Source organism: Phodopus roborovskii, unplaced genomic scaffold (genome assembly GCF_943737965.1).
Source record: "Phodopus roborovskii unplaced genomic scaffold, PHOROB, whole genome shotgun sequence".
NCBI lineage: Eukaryota > Metazoa > Chordata > Mammalia > Rodentia > Cricetidae > Phodopus > Phodopus roborovskii.
Window position 1 is genome coordinate 2,539,023 of NW_026126721.1, and position 12,720 is coordinate 2,551,742.

General features: G+C 41.9%; 1 protein-coding gene across 1 annotated transcript in view; it reads left to right on the top strand.

Annotated features, from left to right (window-relative positions):
• Positions 1 to 765: 765 nt before the first annotated feature.
• The window catches only part of Arhgap6 (Rho GTPase activating protein 6), a 480,929-nt gene continuing 468,974 nt past the window's right edge, over positions 766 to 12,720 (top strand). Inside the window, exon 1 of the mRNA XM_051174897.1 lies at positions 766 to 1,419. Coding sequence (XP_051030854.1) covers positions 847 to 1,419 — 573 coding nt within the window. The 5' untranslated portion in view covers positions 766 to 846. The remainder of the gene's footprint in view (positions 1,420 to 12,720) is intronic.

Consider the following 12,720-nt stretch of genomic DNA (forward strand, 5'->3'; position numbering starts at 1 on the left):
AGGGACAGCCGTTTCGGAAGCTATCTTCTGAACTCCGTGCATTCAGAGTAGAGCTGAGCGCAGCCGGGGAGTTTTTTTGCCACCCTTGTCACTTCGCTCTTTGGAAGGTCCAGGGCACAGCACGCAGAGTGTCCCACTTCAGCAGCACAGGGACCGACCGCGCGGGAATGTGAACTTGGGAGACACCTTTGAGCCTCGCCAGTAGGAAAGGAGGGAGCAGGAGCCCAACTGATCCACAAAGCGCAGCCGCCGCCCCCAAGTCACCAAGAAGGTGCATGGGGGCGTAACCTGGCAACTGAGCTCCGGTGCCACCCGAGGAGTTCTCCCCACACCACGAGCACAGGAGACATCGTCTGGGCGGACTCTCAAGCAGCCTCCTCCCGAACCCTCGGGACTGTCCTCAGGCCACGAGGAGGAGCTTGCTGGAGACTTGCGAGGCTGTCCAGAGCCAGAGAGCTGGGAGCGCAGTCTCCTGCCTTCCGCTGGGAAGGGGGAGTGGCGCTGGCGGACTGGAGCTAAGATCTCAGCGAGCCACTGACTTTCTTCCTCCTCTACCTTAGCGTCTTTGAGACTTGGGCTCCTTGGAGAAGGTTCTAAAGGCGGTAAAGGGACCCGGACCTCTTTTCCTAGAAGGCTAGGGGTGGAGCTCCCGTTTCTGCCTCAGCAAAGACACTTGGAGCGCGCTGGTGGTGCATGAACCAGGCATTGCCCTACACCATCCTCAGCGAGCCCAGCCTGGTAGATTTCTCCCAGCTTACTCTAGCCACTAGTTTTCTCAGGTCACAGCCTCCCGCTATCTAGGAGGTGAAAGAGAAGAAGGTGGCCCTCGGACCTAGCCCTGCCGAGATGTCTGCACAGAGCCTGCTGCACAGTGTCTTCTCCTGCTCCTCGCCGGCGTCGGGCGGCACGGCCTCCGCCAAGGGATTCTCCAAAAGGAAGCTGCGCCAGACGCGGAGCCTGGACCCAGCCCTGATCGGAGGCTGTGGAAGCGAGATGGGCACCGAGGGCGGCCTGCGGGGTTCCACATCAAGCCGCCTCCATTCTCCGCAGCTCCTAGCAGAGGGTCTTGCTTCCCGCTCAACGTCTTCTCCCCGAAGTCAGCATTCTCGGGCTACCCGGTTCCCAACACCCAGACCTCTATGCTCGTCTTTCTCCACACCCAGTACCCCTCAAGAAAAGTCGCCTTCTGGCAGCTTCCACTTTGATTACGAGGTTCCACTGAGTCGCAGTGGTCTCAAGAAGAGCATGGCCTGGGACCTGCCTTCGGTCCTGGCTGGGTCCACGAGTGGCCGCATCCTCTGTTCCTCCGGGGGAGGCCCCAATGGTATCTTCGCTTCTCCTAGGAGATGGCTCCAGCAGAGGAAGTTCCAGCCACCATCTAACAGTCGTAGCCACCCTTATGTCGTGTGGAGGTCCGAGGTAGGGACCAGCGCCATGTGTCTCACAGCCCAAAGCTGGATGCCCCAGGCAATTCCAGGTGGCTGTCTCTTAAGTGCCTCCCTTTTACAGAGTGAGGCACCCGCCTTAGCTGCTTGACTTATTCTATTTGATGGTGCCAGAATGGGACCACCCTAGAAGCCCATCTTATGAGTGTGTCTGGGGGAGTTTAAGGTTCACTTTGAAGTGGTCATGGGACTTGGAGAAAGAGATTGCATTCTGGTTTCTTTATGATGCTCCAGTCAATCAAAGGGTCATCTCACCCAACCTGAATAATTTTAGGAACTCAAAACGGTTCATTGCTAAGTTCTTTGTGATGATCTGATGAAATATGATTTGATATACATCTACTATTAGACTGTTCAAAAGAATCCAAAAAACTACTTTGAAATATCCCCCCTCTCTCCGTGTGTGTGTGTGTGTGTGTGTGTGTGTGTGTGTGTGTGTTTGAGTGGCAAGGTAGAATAACTACTATAATTCTCTAGTTTTGATTTCTTCTTTTCCCTAAAGGTGTAATTTCAGAAATCTATGGTAATGAATACTTTCTGTGATCAAGGGTCTGAAATATCATGGAAATCCGCCCAAATTCCACTGAGGACAAATAGTAGTTACTGGAATAGACATGAATCACGAATCAATAATAAATAGGGAACTCAGAGGGAGCTATCTGATTTCCTTCAAGTGTTGGCTTTCTGGTTCTGAATGGAGAATAGAGTCATTGGGAAACTGTGGTTGTGGGGACTTGGAAAGCAGCACACTTTTGGAGACTAAATAGTAGTTGGTTAAAAATGACCAACTCCTTTCCAGTTTAGTCCACAAACTTTATATAGGTTTGCCTGGGATCTGTTTCCATAAAGGAAGGCCGAGCTCATCAATTGTAATTAAATATCTTAAAGCACAGTTAGCATTACAGAAATGAAATGAAATACTATGCAATTGCTGGAGATTTAGGCTAAATAAAGGAAACACAACCAAGCCAAGCAGTTTGAAAATAGCCTCTCAACTGTGTTAGCATGAGATAACTGTTAACTCCTAGTTATAGTAGGCCACTCTACAAAAATCAGCATTATTGATTATAAATAACAGCATCACCTGATGTTAATGTTAGTGACTGAGTTAGAGTTACCACAGATGCTGAACCATTGCCAATTGGATCAGGGAAGTAGTCAGTGGGAAGAAAAATTGAAGCAGCGATACCACATTATATCCAAAACAACTGGCTTGGTATTGGTAAGCAGAGAAGCTAAATTCCTGCTTAGTTTCAGCAGCACACCTTAATAGATTGATCTAGAGAAGGGAAGGGGAAGGAGGAGAAAGGAGGAAAAGCTGTTGGAGAGGAGAGACACTAAAAGCAAGCCAACTTTTCAGATTTGTTAATTGCCCACTTTCTTAGCCATTAACATCTCAGACTCAGTGAACACGAGTTTGAGCTGCTATGAAACTTCTGCACATTTCAGAGTGTATAGGCAGGCTGCACAGAACACATCTACTGTGACTTTCCCCCTTCTGTAGTGGTTAAAACATTGCCATCTAGCAAAAGAACAACATTTTCTCATAAAAGGTTTATGTGTGTAAGTGGGCAGGGGTGACAATCCCTTTATGCTTGAGGCATATATGAGGTGATTGGGTGGCATACTGGCATGTAGGTCCAATGCTGGTTTTGTTTGGTAGAGGCCAAGTTATCCTAATATAACCCGTAGGTCTGGAATTTAATGGTCTGGGTTACCTTTCAAAGGTTGAATGTCCTGGAATCCTTTCAAACCCCAAGAAAATTCACCCCATTGGGCACTACATATCTTTCTTGCCTGTAAGCAAGCCGTGTCCTTTGTCCTAACAGAGAAATTTTATTAACGACTGCAAAAAACCCCAGCAAGTTGGTGCCCTGCGTCGTTACTCAGAAGCCTTGGTAGTACACTTTGGTTCACACAGACTTGTTTTTTGCACTTTTCATTGTTGTTCTGCCTTAGAGTTTCTCAACCTTGGCAGTACTGCCATCTGAGGCCCAGTGGTTCTCTGCTATGGGCGTTGCAGTGTTGAGTAGCCCTGTGCTCTGCCCACTGGGTGCCCTGGAACACCTGTATTAGTTTAGATGACTATTAGCTGTGATGAAATACCATGATCAAAAAGCAAGTTGGGGAGGAGAGGACTTTTTCAGCTCATACCTTCAGGCATCACTGAGAAGTCAGGACAAAACTCAAACAGGGCAGGGACCTGGAGGCAGCATCTGATGTAGAGGTCAAGGAGGCTTTGCCCCCATGGCTTGCTCAGCCTGCTTTCTTTATACCCCAAGACTACCAGCCCAAGGATTGAACCACTCACAATGGACTGAATCCTTCCCCATTAATCACTAGTTAAGAAAATTCTCTACATCTAGATCTTATGGAGGCATTTTCTCAATGGAGGTCCTCTCCTTTCAGACAACTCTAGCTTGTATCAAGTTGACATAAAATTAGCCAGCACAACATTCCTTTATCCCAGTAGTATAACAAAACTATTGATGCTGCCAAATACTTTCTAGGGGTAGACCCAAACTAGCTGAGAACCATCATATCTATGATGTTGAGTGTAGCATCTCAGGCTGGGCATCTATCAATTGCCTACAGAAGGACTGTGAGCTAGACTAATGTATTACTGGTGCTTTCCTCTGATTTTTGACCCATAACTGTCCCTATGGAGCTATGCTTGCAAACCCCATATACCTCTTAAGTTTTCTTCATATTTTTCTATCTATCCCCATAATTCACATGAGTATCTGAAAACTCATTTTCAGGCTTAATCTGTGATGGATCACATCTATTTGCATTTAGTACTCTGAGCAGATTCTGTGATTTTAAACAAAATTGGTCACAATATTTTCTACTCTCAAGATTCTCATAAAGATTCTCATAAATGCCCACAGTTCTATTACTTGTACTCACTCAATTCTCATGAATGGCCTAAGCCTGGGAGGTATCAGAAAAAATCAGGAATGACTCTGTTCAAATTATTTTACTATGTGTTTCAGGATTGCTTTTCCCATGTCAGATTCATACACACAGTATGATGATGCAATCAGTACATGTTTGCCAACTTGTGTTCTTTAACAGCCGAGCTCTCTCTCTGCCTCTGATAATGGAATACCACCTGTTCTTTCAAAACTGGAATCCCTCTTGATCCCTGTGAACCAGGCCCAGAATTGTACCCTTATATTACTGGGTATTTGCCAGCTTGCATACCTCACAATCACAATAATTTCTGGATCTGTGGCATCTATTTTTTTCGTTCATTCCTGTCTAAGACATTTATTTCTCTTGGTACCACGAGTGCAGTTCCAATATGGGATTGGTTCTTAAAGAGGGCATGTTCTAAAAAGATTAGCACTATGAGGGTCCAGAGTTGATCAAGTGATCATCAGGGTCTTGGAGGTTTTCACTGTTTTGAGAACAGCTGAATTTGATCTTAAGTATTAATTAAAGATTATTTACATGGAGATGAAAGGTCATTTCGTGTGTGTGTGTGTGTGTGTGTGTGTGTGTGTGTGTGTGTCTGAGGGGTATGTGGATAGAGGTCAGATTACAACCTCAGATGTTGGTTTTAACCTTCTACCTTGTTTGAAACAGGGTCTATTTGTTGTTAGAAGTTCCATAAACCAGATGGGCTGGCCTGAGAATGAGCTTTAGAGTCTCCTGTTTATCTCCTATCTTGAAGCATGAGTACTGAGATTATAGATACGAGCTACTGTGACCAGACTTATGTGGGTTCTGGGGATTCAAACTCAGGTCCTCACACTTTCATAGTAAGCCATCTCCTCATCCCCTGTGAGGTTGTTTTTCACTAAGAAAGAAAAAAGTGGGTGTGTATTGGCACAGATGCAATGGTCACACTGGAGTTTCAACAAAGAAGATAAGGGATTAAATGAAATAATATGTTTGAGATTGGGGGCAGTGAGGATACCTTCTACCTAATATATGTAGCAACTACAAGGCTTTTGAAATAGTAATGTCTTAAAAACAGAAACCAGGAACATTGTGGAGGAATACATATAAGCATAGATAAAAATGTCAGGCAGGCCAAAGCACATACTTTATTCTCCCAGGAGACTCTTCTGATCTGTAGAGAGATGAGATGATTTAGTCTATCTGTGAGGTGTGAGGTTAGGTGGGATAGTATCTGACTGTCTCTTTGGTGATCTTATTCAGCAGGCAGTTTATTGATCACAAAAAGCCCTAATACTGGATTTGGAGGAATTTGGACTCTGTTATATAGAACTGGGGACTCAACCCGATAGTGGGATTGTCCACAAGAGATATTTGGAAAATCTTGAACATGTTTTGGGGCATTACAGGTAGTAGTGCTGCAGTATTAGTTTCTGATCACAAACCTAGTTGTCTAAAGCAAAAAAAAAATCTATTGTGCTTCTGGAGATCAGCAGGTCCAATGAGTCTTACTAGGCTACATTTAAGATGCCATGGGGCTTTATTCCTTCCAAAGTTTTCTAAGATTTGCAGCCTCCCCTTTGCCGGCAGCACATTTCCCTTTATCTTCAAAGCTAGCAATGCTGTTATCTTTTTTGATCTTTCTTTTCTAGTTATTTCTCCATCTGACTTTCTTCAAGACACTTATGCTTACATTGGGATCATCTGGGTAATCCTGGATAATCTCACTATTTTAAGGACATCTGATCAGCAAACTTTAATTGCATTTGCAACTTTAATTCCCCTTTTTCTATGATGTACTAAGAGGTTCCAGGAATGTAGGCAAGTACATTGTTGGCAGGATATTATGTTGTCTATCATGGCAGGTCAGGGAGTGTCTGCTAGTGAAATCTAGTTGGGAAGCCATGGAAATGGCTAAACACCCTGCAGTGTTCAGGGCAGTCCCATGACAAAGAATCATCACTCAAGGATAGTCAGAACCAGAGCTGCACAACTTTGCTATGGAGAATAGGGGAACTCTGGAGTTTTGAAGCCCGAGGGTATTGTACAAATAAATAAGTATTTTAGAGACATTATGCTGATATCTAGAGAAGCATTGTATAGAATCACAAAACAAATGCAAATTGGTATAATATAGCCATTACTATAACATTTCTGTATTTGAGTCAGTTGTTTTCTTGCAATCATTGAATTACCTGAAATGATAACTCTCATTCATTTGTATATTCTTATTATCTAGCCTGTGTTCCAGGGTTTTAGATTATCCAGGAGTGTTCATCACTGCAAGTGTGTGACATATATTTTCTGCTAGAAATTTTCTCAAGTAGCCACGGGATGGCTCAGGTTCTGCAAATCTTCCTCCGAATGTGGTCTATTTTCTCCATCAGTTACTTTGGTTGCCATTAACATTCTCCTGCTTGCCTATGGTTATCAGACCAGGAGGTCATTAGTACCTCCCTCCTCTCTTCTCCTCTCCTCCCTCTCCCTACCCTCCCCTGCCCAGTTCTGCCCTTTTCTCCCCTGCCCTCCCCTAATCCTCTCCCTTTCATTCCTCTGCCATGCCTTCCTCTCCCCTCTGTTTTTTCTGCTCTTCTTTTCAAATCTTATGATATTTAATTTTTTCATTCTAGAACGGGTTTGATGGAAGTGTATGAGAGTTTCTAAAGAGAGTCCTTACTTCTTTCTCCATCTTTTCACATTGTTGCTGCCTCTTTTCTGCCTCACAACCTACAATACTCTTGCTACTGTGTCCTCCTGCTTGGTCATCCTGCCTTCAATAGCATATGTTATTATCTTGGTTTCATATTCTAATAACACAATTATCATCATGCCAATGCCTCATGAAGCACATTTGACAGAACACAGTGTGTATGGAATGAAGTCTTTATTTTTGAGACAAACTCTCACTGGCTGGCCTGGAATTCAATAGGTAAACCAGGATGCTCTAAACCTCACAGAGATCCATCACCTCTGCCTCCCAAATTCTGGAATTAAAAGAATGTGCCACATCTGGCAACCCTAATTGCTTAACTAGTCATTTCAGTGCATTTTAAGATGCAGTCTTTGCCTTTTCCTTCTCCTTCAGTCACTGTGGTCATATCTGTGAAACATACAAACTTTGCCCTGTGGAAGCAGTAATGTCCAGTGAATAAATGTCTACACTTGTTTACTATGTAGAGCCTTTATGGTAGGGGGGACTGTGGCATATTAAATAATGACTCCCAAAGAATTCTGTGTTCTTCTCCCAATCTGCAAATGTGGAAATACTGCATTTTATGTGACAAAAGAGACTTTGTTAATGTGAGACTATTGTGGATTATATGGATGGGCCCAATGCAATCACAAGATTCCTCATAAGAAGGGAGCAGAAGGGTAAGTTATAGAAGAAGAGGGGGGAGGGGGCAGAAATGGGAAGAGAGAAAGAAAGGAGGAGAAGGGAGAGATTTTTGAAAATGCTACACTGCTGGCTTTCAATATGGAAGAAGGAGCCATGAGCTGAGGAATGCATCAGCTTCCAGAACCTGGAAAAGGCAAAGAAATAGTTTCTCCCTAGGAGCTCCCTGCCCCAAGCACACCATAAGACACCGTGATCCTTCTAGCCCACTGAGTTGCTGAATTCCCCAAATGTTGGGAAATGTATATATTGTCTTCCACCACTGTGTCTGTGATAATTTGTCACAAAAATGTTACTAAATGGACACCCCCCCCAGAAGGTTCTGTTTATAAGGGGATATAGGGCTGGGGAAATATGTTAGTTGATCTTTAATACTAATGGCTAAAAATACCTGGATCTGAGTTTGATCCCCCAGAACACATGGGAAAATTCTGAATGGGGTGGGTGTACTTCTAATCCCAACATTGAGGAGATGGAGACAGGTTGGTGACTGGGTTCTCTGGTTAGTTAGGCTAGCCTAATTGGTGAGCTCTAGGCTAGTGAGAATCCCTGTGTTAAATAAGGTGGATGTCATTCCTGATGTTAACACTAAGGCTCCCACATACATGTGCATCTGTGTACACAAGAATATGCACATAGGTGCATAAAAGAGGGAACTTAGTATGTTTGAGGGGCTTAGAGTGGAGTTCATGAGTATAGGAAGATGAAGTATAGGTCTGGCTGGTCTTAGAGCTCTGTGATGTGATTTCACCATTTAATGGAAAGTTCCCTGCAGACGTTATGTCCATCCCATTCCCTTTGATTTTTGCTGACTTAGTTCCATATTTGTCTGAGAAGTCTACATCTGTGCTGTATGGCTCAACTAGTTAGTATGATCAGATAAATAAACTCACTCTGGTGCATTTCCTAATACAGTCAGGATTTGCAAAACCAAGAACTTATTTTTCCACAGTGAGCCACTGATTCTTATATTATGGTTCTCTCATATAGGAAAATATGTTTCACAGGATAATATGCTCAAGAATTGAGAAAGTCTGTGTGTTGACACTGGTTCTCCCAGGTCCTGGAGACATGCTTTTGAAAACATAACATCTTGTTCTAAAGTTTACTGTATTTATACCAAGCCATTACTTGGTATAGTAGGATTATGATTGCAACTGTTTCATAATATGGAAGAAATACCTAAAATGTAGTGTGTAAAAATTGAAATTAGTTACTATGTTAGCTGGTAAAGAATGACATTTTCATTAGCCATTAAGGAGATGCAAATCAAGACTATTATAAGATATCACTAGGATAACCAGAAAAGAGCAGTAACAGAAAGTGTTGACAAGATATGAAAAAAAGTAGTATGCTCATTTGCCGCTAGCAGAAATGTAGAATGACACAGTAGTTTTGAAAGCCATTTGACAGTTGTTTAACATGTTAGAGAGCATTGCTCTATGACTCATCAATTCTGCTCCTGGTCGCATACCCAAGAGAAATGAAAACGTGTCCCTTCCAAAACATATGCACAAGGGTCAGAACAGTATTATTCATGTGAACAGAATGATGGGACCAACCCAACCATTTATCAACTGATGAATGGAAAACTAAACATAGCCTAGCTACACAGAAGGAGATTATTCAGCAGCAAAGGAAATGAAGTACTGATATATACTACACACCAGTGTGTCTTGAAAAATTGTGCTAAATCGAAGGAGTCAAACTGCAAAAGATGACTACTTGTATGACTGCATGTAGATGAAATATCCAAAATAGGTAAATAGAAAGTACATTAGTAATTGCTAGAAGCTGACAAGAGGGAGGAATGATGACTGATGTCTGCATGGTAGGAATAAGCTGACAAGAGGGAGGGATGATGACTGATGTCTGCATGGTAGGAATTATTTTTTTTTAGGGCAATGAAAATGATCACAAACTAGATGTACAACCCTGTTCATGCACTAAAAATCATCCAATATATCCTTTAGAAGGTATAATGGTCCAATCCATGAATTGAAATTTAGCCAAAGAAAAAGGATGGGGCTCATTATTTTCAGAAAACACACCAAGCATTGCTGCTATGTCATGTTTGCAATAAGAGTAAGAGCAAATGTAGAACAATATTTTGCCTGCTTTCTTTGAAGAGGCCATAAGGGAAGTTATAACAGCTTCAGAAGATTCAATAGAGAAGTCAACAGCTTCCTCTGGGATTTTCTCAGATTGGTTACCATGGAAATTCTATGCACTGCTTATTAACTTTGGAATCAAGCACAGAGAAGCTATTAAAATGATTGCTTTTCAGAAATGACAGATATTTAAAAGAAGCACCACAACTACTTATATTTGTGAAAAATATCCTGGACATCTCTCACCACAGCCATTAACTATCCAAATACCTTCAGGAAGTATTATAACAGGAAGGACTTTGAGAAACAGCCACTTCTTAAGTGATAATATTGATGGGCCCAAGAGGAGAATGCTGAGCCCAAGACATCTTTGGTGAGATGGAATGAACTGAATTTTGTGGCCTTATGGGACAACAGAATAATATGTTTTCTTTCTGTAGCTCTGGACTGAGAGGTGAAGTGTGAGTTGGATCAATTCTCAGCTTGTAACTCTGATAACTTCATCTTTCAGTTGTACCAGCTAGTGCTCTCAGAACAAAATGCAGAAGAGAAGGGAAAGGACAAGCATTAGGTGACAATAGCTATCACAATTTATGCTTTATTACAGTAAGACACCTGCTTTAGCTAATCATTTGAGTCATGGATATCTTAGACTTGTTTACCAGGTTTTTTTTTTCTAAACAAACTCCAATTCTTCTCCTGTTGAAACTTTCCATTGAATCCTTGCTTATTTTGGTCAAATGGGAGTCGATGTAACAAGAAGGCCTGGATTCAAGTACTTGATGTGTCCTGTGAATGAAACTAATGACCCATCTTCTTGTGCCTGATTCTTTGCCTACCAAATGAAACTAACCAATATGCCTAGCTTAGAAAGGTTTGGTGAGGATGCCATGACATAGTGACTTGTAAGGTGACCAGGACACAGGAAGGAAAACAAACCAAAATAAAATAAAATTGGAAATGTTCCCACCCATGTAGTTAAGATGCCAAACATTAACAACAACCCACCCTAATAACACCACAGCAAACTGTATGACTAAAACTAAATGGTTGATTTAGTCAAAAACATTTGGGTGTCTCCTGCATGCACTGGGAATTTGCCCTTTCCACCATGGCTATTGAAGGGGTTATAATCAATACATGAATGAGGAGGTACAGCTGCATGGGAAAATTGAAGAAGGTCATTAGAATTTATTTTACAAGTTGGTAAGTAATGTACAGTTTTCATGGTCAGCTCCGGACAACAAGGAGCTGTCACCCAAGGCATTTTGGCTCAGTGAGTTGAAACACAGGAATTTGACACACTTGCACTGTGGATTTGGTGTAACTCAACACATGCCAATAGGTCAAGGGGCAGCCTTCAGTCTGAAACACAGAAATCTTATCTCATCGGACATTTTTTATATGTAGGATATTTCAAAGGTTGGAGAAAGCAAATAATTGTCAGTGAAGCTCTAGTTGGTAATGACAGTGTCATTTTCTCTCAAAGGCTCATTTCTTTATACTCTATTATCACATGAGACCAAGCTGACATTTTTTGTAGCTCATTTTACCAACATTTCTCTAGAATAACAAGGAAGCTTCACTCAGCTGAGATAGTGTCTCTACACTCATACTCTTTGCTTAAAATCCTCCTGCCAGGTTGCCTTGTCTAGCTGTGATATGAGATTTATGTCTAGTCTTATCATAACTTGTTTTGCCCTGTTTGGTTGATATCCCAGGGAAGCTTTCTCTTTTTATGAAGAGAAATAGAGAGGGAGTAAATCTGGGGTAGGGGGATGTGGGGGGGGGCAGGAACTAGGGGAGTAGAGGGAGAGGATGCAGTATGGACATAATGTATGAGAGAATTAAAGTAAAAAGAATGGATAAGTCTAAGCCAAGTTAGTACTCACATAAAATCTTAGAAGGTCCTTAACTTGAATACTGTACCAGGGAGCCTTGATTGTGAGACTCTGAGCCATCAATTTCAGGTGTGTGAACACTGACAGGTTTTCAATATCTGATTACCAGATGTTTTTGTCTTTTAAAGTCTTGGAAGAAACTAGATAACATATGCAGAGATACTTGTTTACAAAAAATCTGACTGTAATTTCTACTAGCATTTCTAGAAGGACTTTATTATTCTATAATATAAATAAATGGAATACTGGGGGGGATTCTTAAAATTCTATCCTGTTCAAACACCTATGTGATACTTAAAATCCATTTATTGCACTTTAAATTTATGCCCAATAATCTATACTAAGATGAAGAGTTTCATATTTCTCCTGCTATGGTAGTTGGTAATGGACATAGAAAATTTTCCTGGTATTGTGATAAGAGGACAGTTATAGTAGTGGTTTTTCTGTTGCTGTGGTAGAACACTGATCAAAAGAAGCTTATATAAGGAAGGAAAAGTTTACTTGGGCTTATGGTTTCAGAGAACTAACATTCATCATGGCAGCAGGTAGACAGAGCAGAAGGTGATAACATCTTCCATCGATAAGCACTAAACAGAGAGAAGAGAATGGGAATTAAGTGAGACTTTAAGCTCTCAAAGCCTCCTTCCCAAAATGTACTTCCTCCAGAAAGGCTCACTTTGCCATAACCTCTCCAAATAGCACCCTACAATGGGGAAGAAGTTTTCAGATATCTGAGCCTATGGGGGATATTTCTCTTTCAAACTACCCCCAAAGTATTCCTGTAACTTTTATCATGCTACAAACAATTTCTACCTCTCCTGTTATACAAATAACCGCCTATCCAGTATTATTGTGAGGAGCACCAAATTCAGAATTGAGGAAAACTTGAAACTTAAGAAAACTATTAATGCAAAAACATTTCGAAAACTATAGAAGTGCAAGATGAAAACTAAGTATCTTGA